The following is a 27035-nucleotide window of genomic DNA, read 5'->3' on the forward strand; positions in this document are numbered from 1 at the left end:
CTGTTCTTGGGAATTTAAAATGGTACAGCCACTATGGAAAACAATATGATAGTTCCTAAACAAATTGAAAATAAAATTACATATGATCCAGTAATTACACTTCTTGGTATATACTCAAAGGAATAGAAAGCAGGGTCTCAAAGCGATCGTTGTACATCTTTGTTCACATCAACATTATTCAAAATAGTCAAAATGTGGAAGCAATCCCAGTGTTTATGGATGGGTGAATGGAAAAGCAAAATGTGATATATACATACAAAGATATATTATTTAGCTTTAAAGAGGAAGGAAGTTCTAATGTATTCCACAGCATGGATGCATTTCATGGCTGTCATACTTGATGAATTATACCAATAAGAAAAAAAGACAAATACTGTATGACTCCTCTTATATGAGGCACTTAGGGTAGTCAAAATCACAGAGACAGAAAAGCAGAATGGTGGTTGCCAGAAGCTGAGGTTGGAGAGATGAAGTTTTATGGTTTAATGTGAACTGAGTTTCATTTTTGCAAGATGAAAAGCGTTATGGATGGGGTGAAAGTTACACAACAAAATGAATGTAGTTAATACCACTAAACTGTAGAACTAAAAATGGTTAAGATGATTAATTTTGTTATGTGGATTTGACAAAACAAAAAACAAAACAAACAAACAAACAAAAACACATGACATCAGTAGACAGATACAAATTTCCCCTTAACAGTTTTAAAAAGATTTCATATTAAAAAGGCAGTGAACCCGGGGCAGTGATCCACTTCTGTAATCCTAGCAGCTCAGGAAGATGAGGCAGCAGGATCACCAGTTCAAAGCCAGCCTCAGCAAAAGCGAGGCACTAAGCAACTCAGTGAGACCCTGTCTTTAAATAAAATACAAAATAGGGCTGAGGATGTGGCTCAGTGGTCGAGTGCCCCTGAATTTAATCCCCAGTACATTCTTCCCAAAAGCATTGATCTAAAACAAAACAAAAAGAAATCTTTTTCTTTTGCATTCCTTATTTCAGAACCCACAACTTTTCTTTCTTTTCTCTCCTTCAATTCTCAAAAACTAAAATGAAATAAAATAAAATAAATTCTCCTGTCTGTGCTTGGGTGAGCCTTCTTCCACATTCCACTTTCTTCCAGCTTCTTCATTGCAGAAGAAGAAAAAAATTGGAATATGGCAGAAACTCTTCAGAAACCAGAAGATAAGGAATGGAGACAAAGCCAGTATGTTTGTTAGCAAACCATAAGAGTCATTTTGGACACTAGAGTGTCCATCTTTTTTTATTTCATCTCATAATTCATCCATTTTTTCCCCTGAACATAGGACTCTACATTTTTCTTCCCAAGGTCTGATTGCTGTTTAGATAAATGCTCAATAACAAGAAGCTATGTATCACAGTTTAGAATTTTTTCATGAAACTGATTCCCCAGTTTCAAAAAATCAAAATTAAAAATTTCAGATAGTTCTAACAGTGTCACCACCAAACTATACAAAAGAAAAAAAAAATGCAGAAAGACAATCTCGGACTAAGAAAAGTTTTGAAATTGAATAAATTGAGTCTATCTTTAAAATGGAAAGGGAAAAAAAATTTCTCCGACGTCACAGGTCTTAGATTTTAAGATATTGCTAAATGGGGGAAAATCCTTCAGATAATTTTGGAAAATTATTCACCCGTTGACGGTTGCAGTAATATCCCTGTTGCTCTCAAATTCGGAGTTTATTCTGGGGTATAAAAGAAAAGTGGACAAACTTTCCAAATTTTGTAGTTTTCTCTTCTCACAACTTCTCTCCTTCCAGGACCTTGTTTTGTTGATTCTAAATCCATGACGAGAAGTGCCCAGCGGTCTGTCCAAGGTCCAGCACATCAATCAGGAAACTGATGAGTGCGTATCCAGGGATCTGCAGGAAACTAGATGACAATAACAGTAGTTTTAGGTACCAACATTCAAAATTGGAGAGACACAGTAGAAGCAACAGTAGACATTCAAAGACAGACTTGCTGAGTGGTTGTTGATTTCAAGAACTGCAAGGTTTCACTTCCAAGAACTTTCAAGGTCTCCCGTTATACGAATTCAATTTTCTTTCGCTCCATACATTACACTTCGTTAGGCGTGCTTGGCCCCTAGAAGGCTGAATCAGCTTGGGTAATATAAGTTTGAAGGACAGAAACGAAAAACCTTTAAGTGTTAAAAAATAAACAAAACAAAACAAACCTTGAAATGCCCCATTGGCAGGGAATCGACCCCAAGTCTCCCACACAGGAGGAAAGAATCCTACCACTGAACCACCAGTACACCCCTGAAGAAAAATTCTGGAGGAGAAATTGGGAAGAGTATTAAAAACAAACAAAAACAAACCAATTGCTCCTAAAAAGGCTTGTTATAAGGTTAGTTAAAAACTAATAAAAACAACAAAATGAAGGTTTTTACAGGACACTTTTATTAGACAAAACTATAATATCTAATTTGTCTGATAACACTTTTAAGTCTGAAGAAGGCTGTTTACAATAGCATAAGAGACCACTACCGAAAAACATTAGAAATTTATCCAGGTCCTTTTTTTCTGATCCTAGAATTGTCAACTTCAAACAGTTATTTTAGTGGTCCTGATAATGTGACCTAATGTGTAGGTTAGGTAAGTAAAATTCTAATTTCTAAATTCAGTAAAGAAATCAAAATGAAAATTAGCATTAGAAGAAAGAAAAAGAAAGAATCAAGGGAGGGATAATCAGCAAGATCTACATTTATTTCCACTTATTTATTTTCATTTATTTGTCTCTTTCAAAACTACAGAACTATTCTTGCTATACTTAAATCCTAATTCACAAGTCAATGCTTTGTATGCACCTCAGAGTCACAAATGTTAAAATTCAACCAGTGAGTTTCCTGTCAGAATCTTACATCACCCTCTATTTCAGCACCATGATCAGAACCAAGCACAATATCTCCCAACGAATCAGGTTTCAATCACTAAAACTCATTCCTAGTCCTGTCTAGTACTGCCTGACTACAATCCAGTTTCATTTGCCACACAGAATCCCAGAATCCCGAGTGTCCAATATCTTAAATTTAGGCATAGCTGAAGCCTAAATTCTTGTAGAATTTTCATCTGGAAAGTGATTAATACCTTATTACCTCTATCCCGCTTCCCTCCATGCTCATCATTTTTATGTTTATTGCCAGTATTGAAATCCAGGGGGCAGTGAACTACTTGATATGTCAAGAACTAAGAAAATAAACTTTCCAGTTTTATGCCAGCGATTCCCCAGGGAATCAGTTGTTTCAGTCAGCCCAGGCTGCCATGACAAAATACCATAGACAGAATGATTTAAACAATTAAGAATTAATTTCTCAGTTTCTGAGGCTAGGAAGTTCAAGATCAAACTGCTTGCCAGTTCATTTGGCTCAGGGCGAGGGCTCTGTTCCTGGCTTGCAAACCACCTGATGGAGATACAGATAGAGATGGAACTGTCCTCACTTGGAGTCAGAGAGAGACTACTCTGAGGTTTCTCCTTGCTCTTAAAAGGACACTAATCCCACCAGTCTCCCCTACTATCATGACCTCATCTAAACCTAATGTCCACCCTCTTCCTCCAGAAGGGTCACATTGAGGGTTAAAGTTTCCAACAACAGGCATTTGGAAGGGACACAAGCATGTAGGATGTAATACCTGCCCTTGACATTGATGTGGTCTGGTTGCTCACCCACCCCTATAAAAGGGCTGACATCTCTTCGCTTCTTTAAAAGACTCTTTGTTTCCGCCCGGTTTCGAACCGGGGACCTTTCGCGTGTGAGGCGAACGTGATAACCACTACACTACGGAAACTGCTTCCTGAGCCATTCAAGATACATTTATACAATTCTTTCATCTGCTATCTCCAACTATCACGGTTTCCCCAATACACGAAATTCACTGCATTTCGAAACGAGAATTGGGAGGAAGCCCCAGGAAGCACCCAAAGGAGTGCCGCTCGCATAGGCCCTGGTTTAGGGTTCTGTATCCACCTGAGAAATTAAGTGCTTGTGGTTCGGGCTCTGACTTTGGGTTCCGCTTCTCATGCAGGGCTTCCAGATCCATGTGTGTGCGATGCATCCGTGAGTACGATGTTCCCCCCGGCAGATTCTCCAGCTCCCTAGAGCTGCCGGAGCTGGTGGGGTTTGGGCTTTCAAATGTGCACGGAGCCCAGGCGGCCTTTTCCACGCCCCCCAGAGGACTGTGCTCTTGACTCTTGAAAATGACCGTGCTTCCAGTCCACCCAGGAACTGCAGGGCATTCCCTTCCCTCCCTCTTCCCTACTCGGAGGGACCTTACTCACAGGATCTTTCCTCCTAAGTCCTTTCAACCCTGTGCCTCCTTCGGTCCTCCCCAAAAAAGGGGACTTTTCGGGTTCCTGCCGCAGCCGCTTATTCTATTTGACTCAATTTTGGTCCAGTACTTAATCTCACTTACAAATTTAAGCAGGTATTTATTTAAAAATATAGACTATCAATCCAGGCCAAGCCAGGCTTATGCGGCTAGTATTGCATTCATTTGAAGACCAGGTCACGAGTCCGCGTAGACCCAGGGAAGCAGAGACGATTCTTGGAAGACCCAGGGACAGCAGACGCAGATTTCACCAACGCTGGTGTCTCCTTCCTTGGTTTTGAGATTCTTTCTTGAAGGAGAAATTTATTTTACCCTTATAATACGTTAAACGTCTTTGATTGCCTTTTGTTATTTTTCTGTTTAACGGGTCATGGGCAATGAATTTTAAACTAGGACAAAAAGATAAAGGCGGTTTGTGTTCACAGAAAGCCTGTGTCCGGATGGGTTTTGGCGTTCACATCACAGCAAACCGCCGACAGGCAGAAGAGATTGGACTGAAAGACAACGTGTTCCTCCCGCCCCATTCTTTCAGCTTTTCTTTAGAGATGAAGTTTTTAAACTTTGAAGAATGGTTCATTTTCTCCAGTCGCGTTTTCTTCAAACCCTAAATTCCAATTATTCCCACCCTTTGGAGAGGCGTCAGCCACATGCTCACTGACCTCCAGGCCGGGTTATTCAGTCTAGTTCTGCTCTTGTTCAACCAGGAGACCAAGACGCAACTGAACTCCATGGAGAGCCAAGTTGTAAAACTTGAAACGAACTTGAGACAAACTTCATGGAAACTAGATCAGGAAATTTCATGAAATTCCTCCACCGCCCCTTCCTATTGTTTATATTTTCTCTTCCTTCGCCCACTAGGAGGAGAGGAGGGGAGGGAAGGGAAGGAGGGGAGAGGAGAGGAGAGCGGAGAGTAGGAGAGGGGAGATGAGAGGATTCACCTTTCTATCGCATTTGGATCCTCTGGGGTCTCACACATTGGGGTGGGGGGCATTTTGCCTCAAATAAACATTGCAAAGTGGGGGGCAAATGTTCTTTCCACTACAGAAGCTACACAGGCGTTCGGCGCCTGAGGAAGCACAAACTCACTTGGTGTACTGCCCCATGACATGATGCTCAGGTTCATCAAACCCAATAAAGCACCCCCTGCAGGCGGAAAGAAAAGGCGTAGGAGGGTCCTGACTGGGAGAGAGGAACTGACTGACGCAGAAGAAACTCAGTCCTTTCTCCCACCCTAGAGAACAGATCCAGAAAAGGGGCAGATTCAAAGAAAAAGGGCACTGACGTCCAACTTCGAGACTAAGGATCCTGGGCAGAGAATCGCGCATAAAATCGATCCCTCTGGACTTACCAGAAGAGTCGTTTGCTCAGATTCAGAGATCCTGAAAGGGGAGAGATTGTGTAGCCCAAGGTCCACACAGTTTACCGAGAATAAAACACGAATTTGTTGTGGGTTCTGATGAAAACACCAATGTCAAGAAGTTTTTTTGACTGAGCATATGGAAGGAGCATATGCTCTGAGCAACGGCAAAGCAGCACGTTGTGTGTGTGTACTGTGAAGGCTGGAGATCAGTTCAGAGCCCCGAACCTTGCTTGAAAGAGTTTTCCATCCCGACTGTCTTGGTTTCTGCATCCCTCGGAATCATTTATGATGTTGGGGATCCTGAAATTTTGTCGTTGGGGATCCTGCGGTCCTCTCTCCCCGGAGACCTCTCCTCCCGCTTCTTCCGGGAAACCCCTTCCACCGCCCTGGTTCGGACTACAATCTCTCCGCATGCCACAGCCTCAGAAAGGCGCATTTCCAGGTCAGTTGTGAGGCTATTCCTCCCGGACTTGTCCACCTAGCCGGCGCCAGGGGGTGGGAGGGCTCTGAAGAACGTTTTGTGCAGGCTCTCAATTTGCAGAAAGCAGGGATGGGACTGTCTTCTGGAACAATTCTTGGGGAGGAAGGCGGGCGACAGAAAGAGAAGGCAGAGCTTTTCAGAGGACAGTGCAATGGAGTTCCTGTTGAAAGGATTGAAAAAGAAAGTGTGGTTCGTTATTACTGGTGGTCTCGTGGCTAAAATTTGTCGTTTTCACCTCTTTGATGACTGTTGGATTCCCAGTTAGGGGAATTCTTTCGCAGTTTCTGCATTGAAGAATCTTCCTATTTATCTCCAGAGGTATGGGGTCTGCCAAATGCAGAATAACCGACTTTCAAGACTCGAGTGAGGGCCAGCCCCAGGCTGGGACAGGTGAGATGTGGAGAGTAGCTGGGCAGGGACTTACCTCCACTCTTGTTCCTTTCATCTCAGAGTTTATTGTCTACTTTTTAGAGTTTTTACCCAAAAAGAACCTGAAACATGACTTCCAATCACTCCTTTTCCAAAAACCTAAAACATTCCAAAAGTTGCAAGAATATTCTTCATGTAGATTTGCCAGTTCGCAAATTCCCACATTGCTTTATTACTACTCTCTTTCCATGTTTATGGATTTCCTAAACCATTTGAGAGTAACTCACAGAAATCTCAAGATCCTTTGGTTGGGTTGCTGTTGCTCCTTCCTTTTGGCAGTGTATCTCAAAGCCAGAATTTTCAGGGGTCTTCCTTGAAGACCAGGGAAATGTCCTCACAAGGTCCCTCTTGTCCCTTTAGGAACTGAACAGTCATTCTGATCAGCTGTTAGAGAAGTTTCAGGTAGAAGAGGTCTGCTGGGCTTTCCGTGGGAGAACAGACCAGGTGCATACTTTTTCATCCTGCCAGCACAAGCTGCCCTCCTGATCTCTCCTAGTTTCTTGGGAGGACTATGGGGCTTTCAGACAGCCTGAGTTCCAAAACAGGGAAGCACAGCTATTCCTTTGCTCCTACCTGGCTCTGTGTGTTCTGCAGTGGTCTTAAAGCTTTCTGGCCACTAATGTTCTGTGGTTGGCAGGGGGAGGGGGAGGGAGCATGTAGAAAATGGATCAAAGGAAAGGGGAAATTTCTCAAGAGCTTTTCAGATGGTCCGGATAGGTATTGTTGGGGATGTGGCTGCCCTGTGATGCTAGCTCTGAGACTTGTCTTGCCTCCAATCTGAGTCCTTGTAGACAAAGTCACCCAGATTTGTGATGCATCTTCAATTGGGCCTTTCCCTGTTATGGGCCAGGCTGTACGGGCAATTACCAAACAGACTCCATTTTACCCTTCTCTCATGGAAAAAAAAACTCGGCCTCTGTACCCATCAACAGTTGCTTAGGATGACATGTTTGGCAACACAAAATGGCAATTCTTATACAATGTAAAATTATTCTCTTTTTGATTTCCATTTTTTCTTGGGCAATGTACGCTAACCACATAGAATGTTAATGTTTATCTAGACATTAGTAAACATTCTTTAAATTGTACTCACTAGGGTTGTTTTGACCCACTTCCCCTTCTGCTTATGATCTTAGATCTCATGACTTTTGTTAGTGGTTTTAAGTAATAGCAACAGCCACTTATGATTAATGTACTGACATGCTTTACTTGTGGTATAAAAAGGTATGCTCTAACCCCTGGAGGGGGCCAAAAGGTGCAAACTTGCAGCCATCCCACCAGCTGTTGAATCCAGACAGCCAGTTGGTAAATAAAGATGGTTCCATCTTCTGCTTTAAGATTGACTCGGTGATTTATTGCAGTCTCACCATAAAATCCCCAGTATGCAGCAGTGATAGACCGTCTATTGCCAGGTCTCAATGGGGAGCCCAAAGGTGCTATTGATTTTTTTCTTGCACTTCTACAGAAACCTTGGAGGAAGTGGGTACATGAAAGTCACAAAGAATTCTGTTTCTGCCTGCTTTCCATGTAGGATATTTTTAGCTGAGAAAAAAACAAAATGGGATCACAATTGGGTTGAGGTAGGCTGTTTTTCTGTCTTTATAATAATTTTCTTAATCCTGGGTAAAATTTCTTAATGACCTTTATATCAACAATAAATAAATAAAATGGCAAGGTTAGATGGGGCAGGTACTGGAAAGGTAGAAACACCCGTAGGAGACGTAATTATATAATTATCTCCATGAAAATGAATGATCTAAAGTTTAACATAAAGGAAATAGAAACAAAAAGTCAGGTAAACATGACAGATTATGTTTTCTGCACTTTGGCCCTGACCCAGTGGTTCTGTGATATGAATATATAGTACTGAGCTTCATGGCTGGATTTCTGTCCAATTCGAGTTCTTTTTCAAGGACTGACTTGGTTTGAACGTTCACCATTTTCAAACAGCCAAATGCCCTGAGACCTTCAAACCTGGATTGGAAGTGCTAAAATCATGAAGACCTAACTAAAGCATTGGACTTGAAATTTGCTCAAATAGAACAAAGAAAAGTGACAGGAGCCACAGGAATTTCCTACTTCTGAGGGGAAGGTAGCAAAGAGGAATTAAAGCTTGAGAAGAATGACCTGATTAAGCAATACAATGAAAGAGAAAAGAAATGTGGGGGGTAGGGAAGAGTCCCACTGTTCTTTGTTTTCCAGGAACAATCTCATATCTCAGATCTGTGCCAGTGCTCTGACTCCTGCAGTTTCCAGGAGTTCCAGAGTCTAGGGGCTGAAAACTTTCAATTGGTGCTTTGTTTTCAGGTTGGGAGACCTGAATGAGATGTGGTATTTTTGATCTAGAATGTGAAAGTACTGGGTCTTTGCTCCCAAGGGAAGGCAGTGCTTCTAAACAAGGGCCGATAGGCTGCTAAGCTCTCAATTGCTGAAATGCTGTCTGAATTCTTTCTGAAGATATTACTCCTGGTGTATAATACAGTTGAATTTTGCATATCATGTTGTTTTGAGTGAAACTCTTTGAGCTCTCCATCAATTTAGCTGCTAGCTATTGTTTCCAGCTGCCATCAGAGACCCAGAAAGAAGAACTTCAGCAGGAGACACATCTGCATGATCTCCTCAGGGTGACCTCACCACCAGGGGCCAGATTGGGCCTTATGACAACAATCACATGTGAAAATTTGAGTTAAAAAAAAAAAAAACTTAGAAATTTTGAAGGGTCAGCATACCCAGAAGTCACACATAGGGAGGAGGTCATGGAGAAGAGAGGGAGAAGGAGTAAGAATGGGGAGGACTCTTGTGCCAACTCCAATATTGGTTCCATGGGCATTATCCAAGCATTTCTCTTGGGGAACTTTAGTGAGTTTAAAGCAAGCAGACACAAGTTCAAGATGTCATACTGTGACTGATGGGTGGTCACTTTAAATTCATGGGCAAATGTCTGTATGATCCATTTAAAGGAAACAGGGGGAAAGAAGAAAGCCCAGTCTGCAACGTGGGAGAGATATCTCTAAATTTTATCTCTGGCCACCTACTGGGATCCACTTGAGTGGGATATATATAGTATTAGAAACTGTGTCAAGAGTGACTGAATCCTACTTTTGGTATGAAAAAGTTAAACATATTTAAAGATGGTTACCAAGACAAAATAAAATTGTAAGTACCCACTATACAGGTGCCCTAAATTTAGACACAGGGGGAGGCTTTGGACTCTGGGGACATATAGGGGAAGTCATGTGATAGAACAAATTTTGGGGCTCATGAGAACACCTATTAGTCAAATAATTTCAAGACTAGACTGGCAGACCAATTAGAACTTGTCATTTCTAATTTCTCTTTGGAGGAAAACTAAATATTCAATTGTTATTTTTCTAAGGTTTAAGTTCTAGGAGGGTCAATAAATGTAATTATTTGAGTTAATTTCTACCCATTAAACAATTCATAGTAACATCGCCAACAATATCACAATTCTCAAGTTATCTCCTGCACCCCCAGAGAGAAGGTCACAGGCTTGAAGAAGGGACATAACTTCAGGAGGTCAAAAATAAATTAGAATCTGAGAGGGTGAAGTAGACAAATAGTGATCTCTGCTCTGTTCCTTTTTGTTTCTTTTTTTCACTGCAAATTTGCTTAAAAGTAGCCAGTAATACCCATGCCACAGACTGAGTGCTTTGAGGTTTCCTCTGCCAGATAAACTAGTCCATCATATTTAAGCTCAACCTCCCATGAAGTCTTTGTGCATGGACAAATTTTTGGCTAACATGTAACATGGGTGACCTTTACTCTAATTCCCAACAGAATCCTCATTTCCATCTGAAACCTCATCAGCATTGCCTTTACTATCTCCATATCAGAATTCTAGTTTTTTGAGCCCTCACCAGAATCACCTGTTAAGCTCCCTTCAGGTATTCTAAACTTTCTCTAACCTGCTTTTTCAAACTTTTCCAAACTCCTACAATGAATCACTTCCAAATGCTTTCCCCACATAATCAGGAATAGTCATAGCAATGACCCCACTTAATACCGACTTTCTGTATTATTTAGCTTTCCCTTACTGAACAAATAATTGAGATAATCAACTTATAAAGAGAAAAGGTTTTTATTTTTGGCTCCCAGGTTTATTAGTTAATGACTTGACCCTGTTGGTTTTGGCCTACAAGGAAGCAGTGCATGCATTACAGGGAGCATGAGGTAGAACAAAGCTGTCATCTCATGACCAGGAATCAAGAGAGAGAGGAAAGGGCTGTGTTCCCACAATACCCTTTCAGGGTACTCTCATAACTGACCTAAAACCCATCACCAAGCCTTGACTCTTAAAGTTTCCACCACCTCCCCATTGCATCAAACTGGGATCAAGACTTTAACACATGGACCTTTGTGGGATACTTTAGATGCAAACTATACCTCTTAAAACTGTGAGCCATAACAAACATTTTCTTTTTATATGTTGATTATCTCAGGTATTAGTTACAGTAACAGAATACTTCTTATGGTTAATTGCTTGTTAGTGCACCAGAGGAATAGGAAAAACAAAACAATGAACTCACAACCCTAAATTTCTAGCTTAACGAATAAAGAAAATGTGGTATATATCCACAATGGGATTTTATTCATCCATAAAGAAAAAATGAAATTGTCATTTGCAAGAAAACGGATGGAACTAGAGACCATTATGTTAAGCGAAGTAAGCCAAACTCAGAAGGTCAAGGATCATATGTTTTCTCTCAAGTGGAAGCTAGAGAGGAAAAAGGGAAAGAAAGGTGGGATGGGGTGATCTCATGAAAATCAAAGGGAGATCAATAGAGGGAAGAGACCAAGAGGGTGGAGGTGGGGAAGGAAGGGGAAGTGCTAGGGAGTGATATTGGTCAAATTATATTGTTACATTGTGTGCATATAACGAATATGTGAATAACAGATCCCATCATTATACACAACTATGATGCACCAATAAAAAATGTGGAAAAAAAGAATAAAATGAGTAAAAAGAAATTCTAGCTCAAGTTAGGGACCTGAAAACTTCTATGACTGTCTTAAACAGGAAAAAAAAAAAAAAAATGGAACTGTAGGCCTGAGTCTTGTAAACTATCACAGAATCTCTTATGTTAACATTAGGGATGGTGTCATATGGCTTGATTCTGATGAAGTTTCAAATCTTGAAACCCACCTTCCCACCACTAAGCATGATAAGTAGCCTTTCCTCCATTTGCCTGAAGAACCTCCAATGGCCTCCCCTACGTAGTTTGCCTCACAGGGGTCTGCTATCCTCATTAGGATTTACTACCATCAGGTTTCATTACTTTGGACAAATAATTAGAATCAAATCTCAGCAAATCCCAGAGGGAAATATATGAAGTGCCATGACTGATGAGAAGGTGAAATACAACCAGAAACATTTTAAGACTTGGCCAGTTTATATGGACAAAATTCCTGGGGTATACAATTATGGCAAAGAATAGTAAGATGAAGAAGCAGGAGCTTGAAACATAATGTTGAACCAATCTGAGTTCATTCATTGATTTAAGTGCACTAACTAGAGATTCTGTATCCATTGTGTCCCTCTGAGCTGCTGGGAGAGGCTCCCACTGTTTACTTGGTTGGTTGATCAAAACTTGCACCCAAAAGTGACCTACAATAAATTAAGGTGAAATGTCAAAACTTTTTTGGTATATTATAGAGTAAAATTTCCCTCAAAAGTTTAGGGGAATCAGGAAATTTATCAAGTAATACATACTGATTTGCCCTATCTATATACTATGGACAGAAAAAAAGACTACTTCCCACAAGGATGAGAGGAAACATATTCAAGTCATCTAGCCTACATTCTCTAGGATAGGTGCCAGGGATTGAACCCAGGGTCCCACACGTGCTAGGTAAGTACTTCACCACTGAGCTATATCCCCAGCCCTTTTTATTTTGAGATAGGGTCTCACTAAGTTGCTGAGGCTGGCCTTGAACTTGTGATCCTCTCCCCTCAGCCTCCTGAGTAGCTGGGTTTATAGGCACACACCATGGAGATTCTTTTTATTTAGCAACATTGGCAAAAAAGATTCTATGACCCAGGGAGGAAATGTTCCCTCTCCGTAAGCAAGCTGGGGACAGAGAAATGATTCTGCATCAGAAATGAAGCTAAGAGATTCTAATTTGAGAAGGTGCCAAATTAGGAACACTGGCAAAAGGCTGAATCTGTGTTCCCTTTGATGTGGGAGGTTTGTGTACCTATTTTTAATTACTGCCATCTTTTTTTTTCCTTTATAGACAGACACAATACCTTTATTTTTTTAGTCTTTATGTGGTGCTGAGGCAGGAACCCAGTGCCTCACATGAGCTAGGCAAGCACTCTACCACTGAGTCACAACCACAATCCTCTAATTACTGCCATCTTGTTTTTCATATATCTTTTTTTTTTTAATTTTTTTAATTTTTTATTTTTTTTTATTATAAACAAATGGGATACATGTTGTTTCTCTGTTTGTACATGGCGTAAAGGCATACCAATTGTGCAATCATAAATTTACATAGAGTAATGTTGTTTGATTCATTCCACCATTCTTTCCCTTCCCCCCACCCCTCCCACCCCTCTTTACCCTCTATACAGTACTTCCTTCCTCCATACTTGCCCCCCTCCCTAACCCTAACTCTAACCCTAACACTAACCCTTCCCTCCCCCCCATTATGTGTCATCCTCCACTTATTAGCGATATCATTCGTCCTTTGGCTTTTTGAGATTGGCTTATCTCACTTAGCATGATATTCTCCAATTTCATCCATTTGCCTGCAAATGCCATAATTTTATCATTCTTTATGGCTGAGTAATATTCCATTGTATATATATATACCACAGTTTCTTTATCCACTCATCAATTGAAGGGCATCTAGGTTGGTTCCACAGTCTGGCTATTGTGAATTGAGCAGCTATGAACATTGATGTGGCTGTATCTCTGTAGTATGCTGATTTTAAGTCCTTTGGGTATAGGCCAAGGAGTGGGATAGCTGGGTCAAATGGAGGGTCCATTCCAAGTTTTCTAAGGAATCTCCACACTGCTTTCCAGAGTGGCTGCACTAATTTGCAGCCCCACCAGCAGTGTATGAGTGTACCTTTCTCCCCACATCCTCGCCAACACCTGTTGTTGCTCGTATTCTTGATAATCGCCATTCTAATTGGGGTGAGATGGAATCTTAGGGTGGTTTTGATTTGCATTTCTCTTATTACTAGAGATGTTGAGCATTTTTCCATATGTTTGTTGATTGCTTGTAGATCTTCTTCTGTGAAGTGTCTATTCATTTCCTTAGCCCATTTGTTGACTGGATTATTTGAATTCTTGGAGTAGAGTTTTTTGAGTTCTTTATAGATTCTGGAGATTAGTGCTCTATCTGAAGTATGATTGGCAAAGATATTCTCCCACTCTGTAGGCTCTTTCTTCGCATTGCTGATAGTTTCCTTTGCTGAGAGAAAGCTTTTTAGTTTGAATCTATCCCAGTGGTTGATTCTAGCTTTTATTTCTTGTGCTATGGGAGTCCTGTTAAGGAAGTCTGGTCCTAGTCCAACAAGGTGAAGATTTGGACCTACTTTTTCTTCTATAATCTGCAGGGTCTCTGGTCTGATTCCGAGGTCCTTAATCCATTTTGAGTTTAGTTTCGTGCATGGTGAGAGATATGGGTTTAGTTTCATTCTGTTGCATATGGATTTCCAATTCTCCCAGCACCATTTGTTGAAGAGGCTATCTTTTCTCCATTGCATATTTTTGGCACCTTTGTCTAGTATGAGAAAATTGTATTTATTTGGGTTTGTGTCCGTGTCCTCTATTCTGTACCATTGATCTACCTTTCTATTTTGGTACCAATACCATGCCGTTTTTGTTACTATTGCTTTGTAGTAGACTTGAAGATCTGGTATTGCAATACCCCCTGTTTCACTCTTCCTGCTAAGGATTGCTTTAGCTATTCTGGGTTTCTTATCCTTCCAGATGAATTTCATAATTGCTTGCTCTATTTCTGTAAGGTATGTCATTGGGATTTTAATTGGAATTGCATTGAATTTGTATAGCACTTTAGGTAGTATGGCCATTTTGACAATATTAATTCTTCCTATCCAAGAACATGGAAGATCTTTCCATCTTCTAAGGTGTTCTTTAATTTCTTTCTTTAGTGTTGTATAGTTCTCATTGTAGAGGTCTTTCACCTCTTTTGTGAGATTGATTCCCAAGTATTTTATTTTTTTCGAGGCTATTGTGAATGGGGTAGTTTTCCTAATTTCTCTTTCTGAAGATTCATCACTTATGTATAAAAATGCGTTGGATTTATGGGCATTGATCTTGTAACCTGCTACTTTACTGAATTCACTTATGAGTTCTAAGAGTTTTCTGGTGGAATTTCCAGGTTCCTCTAAATATATAATCATGTCATCAGCGAACAGGGATAGTTTGAGTTCTTCTTTTCCAATTCGTATCCCTTTAATTTCTTTGGTTTGTCTAATTGCTCTGGCCAGAGACTCAAGAACGATGTTGAATAGAAGTGGTGAAAGAGGGCATCCCTGCCTTGTTCCAGTTTTTAGGGGGAATGCTTTCAGTTTTTCACCATTTAGAATGATATTAGCCATGGGCTTAGCATAAATGGCCTTTACAATGTTAAGGAATGTTCTCACTATCCCTATTTTTTCTAGTGTTTTGAGCATGAAGGGGTGCTGTATTTTATCAAATGCTTTTTCTGCATCTATTGAAATAATCATGTGATTCTTGACTTTAAGTCTATTAATATGGTGAATTACGTTTATTGATTTCCTGATGTTGAACCAACCTTGCATCCCTGGGATGAAACCCACTTGATCATGGTACACTATCTTTTTAATATGTTTTTGTATGTGATTTGCTAAAATTTTGTTGAGAATTTTTGCGTCGATGTTCATTAAGGATATTGGTCTGAAATTTTCTTTCCTTGATGAGTCTCTGTCTGGTTTAGGTATCAGGGTGATATTGGCTTCATAGAATGAGTTTGGGAGGGTTCCCTCCTCTTCTATTTTATGGAATACTTTGAGAAGTATTGGAATGAGCTCTTCTTTAAAGGTTTTGTAGAACTCGGCTGAGAACCCATCTGGTCCCGGACTTTTCTTTGTTGGTAGGCTTTTGATGACTTCTATTTCAGTACTTGAAATTGGTCTATTTAAATTGTTTATGTCCTCCTCGTTCAGTTTAGGCAATTCATATGTCTCCTAGAAACCTGTTGATGTCTTCGAAATTTTCTATTTTGTTGGAGTATAGATTTTCAAAATAGCTTCTAATTATGTTTTGTATTTCAATCCTGTCTGTTGTGATATTTCCTTGTTCATTCCGAATTTTAGTGATTTGGGTTTTCTCTCGTCTTCTCTTTGTTAGTGTGGCTAAAGGTTTATCAATTTTGTTTATTTTTTCGAAGAACCAACTATTTATTTTGTCAATTTTTTGTATTGTTTCTTTTGTTTCAATTTCATTGATTTCAGCTCTGAGTTTAACTATTTCCTGTCTTCTACTACTTTTGGTGCTGTTCTGTTCTTCTTTTTCTAGGGCTTTGAGCTGTAGTGTTAGGTTGTTTATTTGTTGAGTTTTACTTCTTTTATTAAATGCGCTCCATGAAATAAATTTCCCTCTAAGTACTGCTTTCATAGTGTCCCAGAGATTTTGATATGATGTTTCTTTGTTCTCATTTACCTCTAAGAATTTTTTAATTTCCTTCCTAATATCTTCTGTTATCCATTCATCATATAATAGCATATTGTTTAATCTCCAGATGTTGGAATAGTTTCTGTGTTTTACTCTTTCATTTATTTCTAACTTCAATCCATTATGATCTGATAGAATACATGCTAGTGTCTCTATCTTCTTGTATTTGCTAACATTAGCTTTGTGGCATAATATATGGTCTATTTTAGAGAAGGATCCATGTGCTGCTGAGAAGAAAGTGTATTCACTCTTGGTTGGATGGTATATTCTATAAATGTCTGTTAAGTCTAAATTATTGATTGTGTTATTGAGATCTATGGTTTCTTTGTTCAATTTTTGTCTGGAAGATCTGTCCAGTGGTGAGAGAGGCGTGTTAAAATCACCTAGTATTATTGTGTTGTGGTCTATTTGGTTTCTGAAATTGAGAAGGATTTGTTTGACATACATAGATGAGCCACTGTTTGGGGCATAGATGTTTATGATTGTTATATCTTGCTGATTTATGCTTCCCTTAAGCAGTATGAAATGACCTTCTTTATCCCTTCTGACTAACTTTGGCTTGAAGTCCACATTATCGGAAATGAGGATGGATACTCCAGCTTTTTTGCTGAGTCCATGTGCATGGTATGTTTTTTCCCATCCTTTCACCTTTAGTCTATGGGTATCTTTTTCTATGAGGTGAGTCTCTTGTAGGCAACATATTGTTGGATCTTTCTTTTTAATCCAGTCTGCCAGTCTATGTCTTTTGATTGATGAATTCAGGCCATTAACATTCAGGGTTATTATAGAGAAATGATTTGGTTTCCCAGTCATTTGGTTCATTTTTAAAATTTTGTTTATTTATTTGTTTGACACAACTTGGTTCCTCCTTTATTTGACAATTCCTTTAGGATAATTCCTCCCTTTGCTGATTTGCTTCTTTGTTTTTCATCTCTTCCTCATGGAATATTTTGTTGAGAATGTTCTGTAATGCTGGCTTTCTTTTTGTAAATTCTTTTAGCTTTTGTTTATCATGGAAGGATTTTATTTCATCGTCAAATTTGAAGGTAAGTTTTGCTGGGTATAAGATTCTTGGTTGGCATCCATTTTCTTTCAGGGCTTGAAAAATGTTGTTCCAGGCCCTTCTAGCTTTTAGGGTCTGGATTGAAAAATCTGCTGATATGTGTATTGGTTTCCCTCTGAATGTAATTTGGTTCTTTTCTCTCACAGCCTTTAAAATTCTGTCTTTATTTTGTATGTTCGGTATTTTCATTATAATGTGCCTTGGTGTGGGTCTGTTGTAATTTTGTGTATTTGGAGTCCTATAAGCCTCTTGAACTTGATTTTCCATTTCATTCTTCAGATTTGGGAAATTTTCTGATATTATTTCATTGAATAAATTGTTCATTCCTTTGGCTTGTTTCTCTAGGCCTTCCTCAATCCCAATAATTCTTAAATTTGGCCTTTTCATGATATCCCATAGTTCTTGTAGATTCTGTTCATGATTTCTTACCATCTTCTCTGTTTGTTCAACTTTGTTTTCAAGGGTAAATATTTTGTCTTCAATGTCTGAGGTTCTGTCTTCCAGGTGTTCTATCCTATTGGATATGCTTTCTATGGAGTTCTTAATTTGGTTTATTGTTTCCTTCATGTCAAGGATTTCTGTTTGGGTTTTTTTCAATATCTCTAACTCTTTATTGAAATGATCTTTTGCTTCCTGTATTTGCTCTTTTAACTGTCGATTGGTGCGATCATTCAATGCTTGCATTTGCTCTTTCATCTCATCGTTTGCTTCTCTGATCATTTTAATTATGTACATTCTGAACTCCTTTTCTGTCATTTCTTCTGCCATGCTGTCATTAGGTTTTATTGATGTAACATCTAGATTTGTTTGCAGCATTTTCTTTCCTTGTTTTCTCATATTGTTCAGGTATCAGTGGACCGCTGAGATATTGCAGATTTCCTCTATTGACTTACAATGTCCCTGAAGATTTCTATATATATCCCCCCTTAGCCTTCAGTAGGCTGAAGTCATGGAGGAAGTTGATAATGCGGTGCTCCACAAGGAAGCTGCCTCTCTAGGAGTGGTGGCCTTCAGGTGGGGTATAATCCCTGCTAGTGGGCAGAGGTGCCTCCACTTGTTAACCAATGGTCATCCAAAGGGGACCTAGGCTGCCGGCTGAGGCAAGGCCTGTTTGGGCCTGAGTCTCTGGTTTTACCGTCCTTGTGGGGAAACCTCACCCAGCAGGGAAGACTCACCTGGTGGGGAGGTCTCGCTGGTCAGTTCCCTCCTAGAGGTTCCCCTCAATTTACAGCTACCGCCTGGGCTGGGCTGCCTTCCTCTGCAAAGTTCCCGGGGCCCGGCCCTACCTCCTGGGCCTGGGAGCCTCACCCTTCGCAGATGAATCTCCTTAGGCTGCCCCTCCTCAGAGAATTTGCCCGCAGGCCTGGAACCTTCGCTCCGCCCTAAGCCTGTCTCTGTGTGGCTCTTCCACCCAGAAGCCTCCTAGATCCTGGGACCCTGCTCTGCACCTAATCTCCTGGCTGTGTGGCCCCTCCTCTGAGCCGCCACCTGGGGCCCTGAACAATCCCTCTGAGTCCCAGAGACCCGCCACAGGCCTCTTCCTCCAGACAGCCGCCCAGTATTCTGGTGCGGTCACTAGGAGTCCAAGAAACTCACTTCGTGCCTCCTCCTCCCACCAACCACCCGTAGCCCTGGGGAATCAATCACTCCGAGTCAAAGTGACCCTCCTCGTTCCTCCTCCTTCTCCAGATAACCCCCCGGGTGTTCAGGAGCAGTCCCTCTGAGTGGCTCTGAATCCACGTGACCCGCTGCACGGGTCCTCTGGGCAACTGCCCGGAGCTCTGGTGTGGCCACTCAAGACCAAGCGTCCCACCACGCTTCTCCTCCAGGCAGCCCTCCTGTGTTCAGGAGCTGTCACTTTAAGTCCAAACAACTCACCACTCGCCTTCTCCTCTGAGCAGCCGCCTGGAGCGCTAATGCAGTCACTGCGAGTCCACACGCCCCGCCGCGCTCCTCCTCCTCCTCCTCCTCCTCCTCCGGGCAGGCCCCAGGGTTCAGAAGTGGTCTGAGTCCAAACAGCTCGCCATGCCACCCCTTCTCTGGCAACCGCCTGTAGCTCTGGTGTAGTCACCCGAATCCAAGCAGCCGCGCTCCTCTTCCTCCTCCTTGTCCTCAGGGCAGGCCCCGGGGTTCAGAAGCGTCGTTCTGAGTCCAAACAGCTCGCCGCGCAGCTTCTCCTCTGGCAACCACCTGCAGCTCTGGTGCAGTCACTCCGAATCCAAGTGGCCACGTTCCTCCTCCTCCTCCTCAGGGCAGGCCCCGGTGTTCTGAGTCCACACAGCTCTCCTCGCCCCTCCTCCCCTGGACAGCCGCCGGAGCCCCAGTGGTGGCTCCGAGTCCCAGCGCTGTGCCGAGCGGCCTCCTTTATGGCGCTCCCAGCTGTCGGAGTTCACTGCTCCAGCGGGGGGAGGGGCGTCTCGCCGGCAGCTCTACTTCACAAAGTTTCCTGCGTTCCGGGACCACTGTCCCATCCGGGATGCCTCCCCAGGGGGTGAGAGTCACCCGGCTGCTTTGAGTTGGTCCCAAGCATCCCAATATCTCCTCTTTTGAATCCTGAGTCCTGGAGCAACATGAAATGCAGCCACCCTCTAGGCCGCCATCTTGAAACCCCCATATATCTTGAATTTAATACTTGTATACAGTGTATGTATTTAGGGCACCAGACCTCAGTGATGATTGTCATGTTTTGTGAAACAAACAAGAAAATCTAATTCTGGAGACAAAGCTTGAAAGACTTGGTAATGGCGACAGGTTTGTCTGAGCACCGTAACATGGTGTGGAAAGTGAAGACAAATCAGATGCCTAATGCAGTACAGAAACTCCTGCTGGTGATGGACAAGAGAGCTTCAGGAATGAATGACTCATTGGAGTTGCTACAGTATAATGAGAACTTGCCATCTTCACCTGGCTATAACTCCTGTGATGAGCACATGGAGCTTGATGACCTTCCTGAACTTCAGGCTGTTCAAAGTGATTCTACCTAGTCTGCCATATACCAGCTAAATTCCGATGTTTCTCATCAAGAATATCCAAGACCATCTTGGAACCAGAATACCTCAGACATATCAGAAAATACTTACCGTGAAAATGAGGTGGATTGGCTAACAGAATTAGCAAATATTGCCACGAGTCCACAAAGTCCACTTATGCAGTGCTCGTTTTATAACAGATCATCTCCTGTACACATCATAGCTACAAGCAAAAGTTTACATTCCTATGCACGCCCTCCACCAGTGTCCTCTTCTGCAAAGAGTGAGCCAGCCTTCTCTCACCACCACTGGAAGGAGGAAACACCAGTAAGACATGAAAGGGCAAATAGTGAGTCAGAATCTGGCATTTTCTGTATGTCCTCCCTGTCCGATGATGACGATTTGGGCTGGTGCAATTCCTGGCCTTCAACTGTTTGGCACTGTTTTTTGAAAGGCACACGACTGTGCTTTCATAAGGGAAGCAATAAGGAATGGCAAGATGTTGAAGATTTTGCTAGAGCTGAAGGCTGTGATAATGAGAAGAACTCCAAATGGGCACTCACAAGGGTTATGGTTCTGATGGTCTAAAATTGTTATCACATGAAGAAAGTGTATCATTTGGTGAGTCTGTACTGAAGTTGACTTTTGATCCTGGTACAGTAGAAGATGGCTTACTTACCGTAGAGTGTAAACTGGACCACCCTTTCTATGTTAAAAATAAAGGTTGGTCATCATTTTATCCAAGCTTGACTGTGGTACAGCATGGCATTCCATGTTGTGAAATTCATATTGGCGATGTATGTCTACCTCCTGGACACCCTGATGCCATTAATTTTGATGATTCAGGTGTTTTTGATACATTTAAAAGCTATGACTTCACACCTATGGATTCTTCTGCAGTTTATGTGTTAAGTAGTATGGCTCATCAGCGTCGTGCATCTTTGTCTTGTGGAGGACCTGGTGGTCAAGACTTTGCAGGATCTGGATTCAGTAAAAACTGTGGCTCACCTGGATCATCACAGCTCTCTTCCAATTCTTTGTATGCTAAAGCTGTCAAAAACCACAGCTCAGGGACTGTGAGTGCCACTTCTCCTAATAAGTGCAAAAGACCAATGAATGCCTTCATGCTTTTTGCCAAAAAATACAGAGTTGAATATACTCAGATGTATCCAGGGAAAGATAACAGAGCCATAAGTGTGATCCTTGGTGACAGGTGGAAGAAAATGAAGAATGAAGAGAGAAGGATGTATACATTAGAAGCAAAGGCTTTGGCTGAAGAACAAAAACGTTTAAATCCTGACTGTTGGAAAAGGAAAAGAACCAATTCAGGCTCACAACAACATTAAACCAGGATGCTTATGTTCTTAAGTCTATAGTTGCATAAACATTGACTCTTGATGGAAAGACTTAAGAAGATCCAGGTCTCACCATTTGTCCTGAATTCGTGTGACCATAAGATACTGATAGCATTGAATCTTGAAATGATTTAATAATATGAGTGAGGATTTGCTTTCTCCATTAGAGCATTAAGTATGCTAAAACTATCAACATTGTAAACCAAATTGCCTTATTTTCCTTCCAAACTTCATATATGTCTATCAGGTAATATAGGCTTGAAAATTGATATCCTGTGGTGCTAAAGTACAGTAGAAAGAGAGGAGAAGTGTATACTTGTTTTATTTTAAATTGTATGAAAGAGGAATTTTAAAACCATGTAACTGCTGTTTATACATTGGCTCCTTACTGCTTATTAATCTGTATTGTAAACAAGATGAAATGAAGCAGAAGCTGGGGTTGGCCTTTCTGTGAGCACCCACCATGTGGCCCAGTATCTGTGCCAAACAGGCGCTCTTAGTCTGGCCAGTGCCAAGAGACTGTGTAACATGTGGAAGGTGGATGGTGTAGCTGTCCCAGCAAAAAAATGCCACCTGCTGTGAGTACCACAGGTATGCTGAGTTCATGCAGCAGGTGGCAGCACTCATCCACTATTCCAGTGGAGACCTAGCCTGGCCAAGGAAAAGTTAGTTAATAGCATTGGGATATAGTCACTGTAATGGTGCTATTAACAGTTCGATACCATTGTATTTTTTAACTTTGTGTTCTATATCTCCTCAGCCACATATCTTAAATATATTTTGTCATCATATCTTTATGGTGGGGGCAGACTTTGCACTTATTGCAGTGCAACATTTGCACTTTACTTTTCCTCCAACTGTCTAAAATTAGAGCAAATACATTGGCAATACAGCTGCTTTTGCTCTGAGCTACAATCATGGCTTTTCATGTTACTTACCAAGTGGTGTTTCTGGTTAGGAATCACAACTGTAAAATTGATTTCAGTTCATTTACACTTCTTCATGATGTTGCCTCTCAATTTTGCACACTATATTCTTGTATATTATTTCAAATAAAATGAAAAAAAAGTTCAAAAAAAAAGAAAATCTAATTCTGAAAGGTTGTATTTTTTGATATTTTACCATGGGATTAGTTTCACATGGTATTCCTCCAATCCTATAAGGTGTAATGTGTGAGTGACTTCACAAGAAGACAATGATCATTGCCATCCCCCCGACCCGCCTGCTGCCACCACATGCCCACAGGTATACAGTGACCCACGGCTGTGTAGGATTCCTTTCACAGTCTGTGGTTTGTGGTGTCTGTCATTTATGTGATAAATTAGCAGGATTCAATGCTTCAGAAGCAAAAATTCATACATGCGTAAAGAGGTAACAGAGGTTTAGAAATACACTAAAATATTACAGCAAGTCTGTATAATTGTGGGTAACTCTGACATTCTTTATGAGCTTTTTAGGATCCTCAAACTTTTTTGCAGTAGAAATTTATTATTCTGCTGGGCATGGTGGCACAGGCCTGTAATCCCAGTGGCTCAGGAGGCTGAGGCAGGAGGATGGCACGTTCAAATCCAGCCTCAGCAACTTAGTGAATCTCTAAGTGACTAAGCAAGACCCGGCCTTAAAATAAAAAATAAAAAAAGGGCTGGTGATGTGGCTCAGTGGTTAAGTACCCCTGGGTTCAATCCCTAGTACCAAAATAAATAAATAAATAAAACAAAAAAGAAATTAATTATTCCTACTATAAAATATATAACTTGAGGGAGTCCAAATTTTTTAAAAAATGATTAACAAAGAAAGAAGACCAGATTTTGGGGGGACCTGGTGCCTTTTCCTCATTAAAGAGAGTTAATGGAGAGGCCTAGGGTAGCAGGACTGTCTCTTAAAATGTCCACATCCTAGTTCATGAACTTAGGAACATGTTATGTCATTTGGTAAGGGAGTTAAGTTTGAAGATGAAGGTAAGTTGCTAACCAGGTCATCTAAAAATAGAGAGACCATCCAGAATTTTATCCTGGTGGGCCCAGTGGAAGCACAAATGCTTCTAAAGTTAGATGAAGGGGCCAGAGTAAGATAAAGATGTGATGACAAAAACAGGTGAGAGGGAGGTGATATAAGGACAAGTCAAGGACGTGCCTTTGCTAGTGCTGACATGGAGGAAGGGGCAGAAGAAGCCAAGCAGTGCTGGCAGCCTTTTGAAGCTGGGAAGGCAGGGGAACAGGATGGCTCCAGAGTTCCTGGGAGGAGCACATGCAGCATTGAGCAGCTTGGTTTGACCCAGTGAGACCTACTTCAGCGGATTCTGGCATCTGGAAGTTAAGGAAATAAATCAGTGTTTCTGTTTGTTTTGTTTTTGTGTTTGTTTTTTTCCGTACTGGGGATTGAACATGGGGACTTGCAAAAAGCAAAGCCAAGTGTTCTACAACTGAGCTTTTTCAATTAATTAATTAGTCAATTAAATTTTGCTACTGGGGATTGAACCCAGGGGTGCTTTATTACTGACCTACATCTTCAGTTGTTTTTTATTTTTATTTTTTTAAATTTTGAAATAGTCTTGCTAAATTGCCCAGGCTGGTCTTGAACTTGTAATCCTCCTCCCTCACCAACTTCACTAATTTTAATATACCCATAAATTATAGTGATTTCCTTTTCCCCACATATTCTTGGAGTTTCGTGTAAATTACTGTCAATTTTGAGCTCCTAATGTCACCCTTCACTACCATGTCTCCTTGTAGAGTGCTCTTATGGTTTGGATCTGAAATATCTGCCAAAGGCTCATGTGTTCAGAGGTGGGCTTGTAGGACATAACTTGATCATGAGGGTTCTGATCTCATTGGTGGATTAATACATTGATAGCTGAATAGATTACTGGAAAGTGAGACCTAGTTGGAGGAAGTAGGTGCCTGGGGGCATGCCCTGGAAAGGTTTGTCTTCTCTCCACCCCTTCCTCGCTCTCTGCTTCCCAGCTGCCATGAGGTGGACAGTTTCCCTCTGCTTTGCCTTTCCATCATGATTTTCTGGCTTTACCTCTGGCTCAGAGCAGCCAACTACAGAGACAGCTGACCGTGGACTGAAACCTATGAAACTGTGAGCTAAAATAAATGTTTACTCCTCTAAGTTGTTCTTGTTGGGTATTTTGGTCATAGGAATAAAAAGCTGACTAACACAGATTTTTTAAAATTTTTTATTATGCAGTGCCAGGGATTGCATCCATGGCTTCAGGCATGCTCTGTGAGTACTTTATCTACCACCAAGCTACATACCTGTAGCTTGTTTTTGCTTTTGCTTTTTTTTACTTCTATATTCTTTTTTAAAAATATACTTTTAATCACAGATGGACATACTTTTATTTTATTTATTTATTTAGTTATTTTTGTGTGGTGCCAAGGATGAAACCCAGTGCCTCACATGTGCTAGGCAATTGCTCTACCACTGAGCTACAACTCCAGCTCTCTATAAATATTCTTATTATCAATTTTAGATGTCATCTGCACTTGATCATTTTATAATTACCATGCTTGAATATAAATAATGGACATCCATTTTATGATAACATGTGTATCTGATAATTTTCTTTATTCTTTTTTTTTCAGGACAGAATTTGAGAGGAATCTTGAATAATTTGATGAAGGTATCCAAAAAGCAACTGAATATGGCCCTTGAATGCAATCTTTCTATAGACTATGATAAAAACTGGCTCTTGGGTGTTTGGTGATCCGTAACCTGACTGGGTAGTGGCATTTAGTGGTGTTGCAACTGAGATTGTGAAGAGATGCTGAAGAATGGAAGGGGAGAGTGATCATCTGATTCAACGCCTTTCTCCTGAGCATTCATTCTAACTTAGACTGAATTCTAAGACCCGGAAGATCCTTGGAATACCTCTATCTATGACTCGGTTGCTGGGTGAGGCTATACTGGTGGTATCACATGTGTGATCCCAGACACTTCCATTTATGTAGCAAACATTTATAAAAAGTTGAAGGAAGAAATATGGGGACTTTTTTTTTTTTTTTTTTTTGAAAGTGGTTATCCTGCTGGGTGTGGTGGTGCACACTTGTAATCCCAGAGGCTTGGGAAGCTGAGGAAGATAACAAGTTCCCGGCCAGTCTGGGTAATTTAGTGAGACCTGTCCTAAAATAAAAAATAAAAAGGGCTGGTGATGTAGCTCAGTGATAGAGCTGCCCTGGGTTTAATCCCTAGTATCTCTCACACACACACACATGTATGTATGCACAAGCACAAATGAAAGTTGTTATTTCACTCTTCTCTGCTCCACATCTAACTACATGGTACTATTGCTTTGTGAAATGTCTCAAAACACTTTTCTGAGCTCTCTTCTGCAGTAATTACTGGACTTGACATTGTGTCAGAAAAAGATATTCAGTCTAAGTACTTTATTTTGAAGAGCTTATCAAGAGCTGTTTAAAACCAAGTGCTTGCATGATATTACCCACTGATGAGTTCACAATGATAATAGTAAACAAAACAATAGATGCCATTTATTGAACAATTATACACCAGTTATTATGTTAAGCACTGTACACCCATAAGCTCATTTAAATTGCCTATTAACTTTAATGGAAATGTGAATGTTTATAGTGTACCAGAAAAGAAACTGAGGATTAGGGAGGCCAAATAATTTATTTGCTCAGTTGCTCAGGTTATGAGGATAGAAATGGAATCTGCATCCGGATCATCACTCTTGAGCATTTTTAATAATTACTGCCCATTTTTAGTGTACACTGCATAAATGCCATTGGATTCTATCAACTTAAAGTAAAACTAGATTTTTAAAATTATTTATATTTAGTCCCAAAGAATATTAAAACTTGAAGGACATAAAGTCCAGATTCTGAAACTCTCCCATTTTAAAATGAAAAACTATAGGTGCAACATGTTTTTAAATGTGGTAAATAGGGGCTGGGGCTATAACTCAGTGGTAGAGCTCTTGCCTAGTATGTGTGAGGCACTGGGTTCCATCCTCAGCACCATGTAAAAATAAATAAATAAATAAGCAAAATAAAGGTGTTGTGTCCATCTACAACTAAATTTTTTTAAAAAGTGGTTAAGTAACCTTTTTTTGTTAATATATTTGAAATACTTCCTTCAATTATAAAAATAACATGAACAGCAAGCATCTACAGCAGTTTAATATTTGTCTTTATGCTTGTATCACAAATAATACTGTCAACTTTCTATATTACTTAAAAAGTGGAGATTCATTTTAGATCATATTTGTAACTTAAACACAGAAGATAAAGTAAATGTGTATCATATTTTATGTTAATAGAAATTACAGGGATGTTCATTTGCAAATTGAAAATTCTAACTCTCTATTATTAG

The 27035-nt window shown here is 40.6% G+C and overlaps 1 protein-coding gene and 1 long non-coding RNA gene across 5 annotated transcripts; both read left to right on the plus strand.

The window, feature by feature from the left end:
- The first annotated feature begins 4772 nt into the window (after positions 1-4772).
- On the plus strand, positions 4773-25681 carry LOC306642427. 4 transcript variants are annotated; one of them, XR_013758497.1, is made up of 4 exons: positions 4773-6148; positions 6469-6577; positions 8082-8196; positions 25286-25681. It is a non-coding gene; the product is annotated as an uncharacterized lncRNA (long non-coding RNA). The 4 variants fall into 4 exon arrangements; XR_013758498.1 differs by having other exon boundaries at positions 6504-6577; XR_013758500.1 differs by lacking the exon at positions 25286-25681 and adding an exon at positions 24659-25276 and having other exon boundaries at positions 6504-6577.
- Positions 20100-22244, plus strand: LOC306642046 (HMG box-containing protein 1-like). Its single transcript, XM_079107451.1, is given in 3 exon segments — positions 20100-20352; positions 20356-20875; positions 20878-22244. Coding segments are annotated over 3 exon segments (1569 nt in total). The 5' UTR covers positions 20100-20112; the 3' UTR covers positions 21687-22244.
- Positions 25682-27035: the final 1354 nt, after the last annotated feature.

The sequence above is a fragment of the Sciurus vulgaris genome (genome assembly GCF_902686455.1).
Source record: "Sciurus vulgaris genome assembly, chromosome: 1".
In the NCBI taxonomy this organism is placed as follows: domain Eukaryota; kingdom Metazoa; phylum Chordata; class Mammalia; order Rodentia; family Sciuridae; genus Sciurus; species Sciurus vulgaris.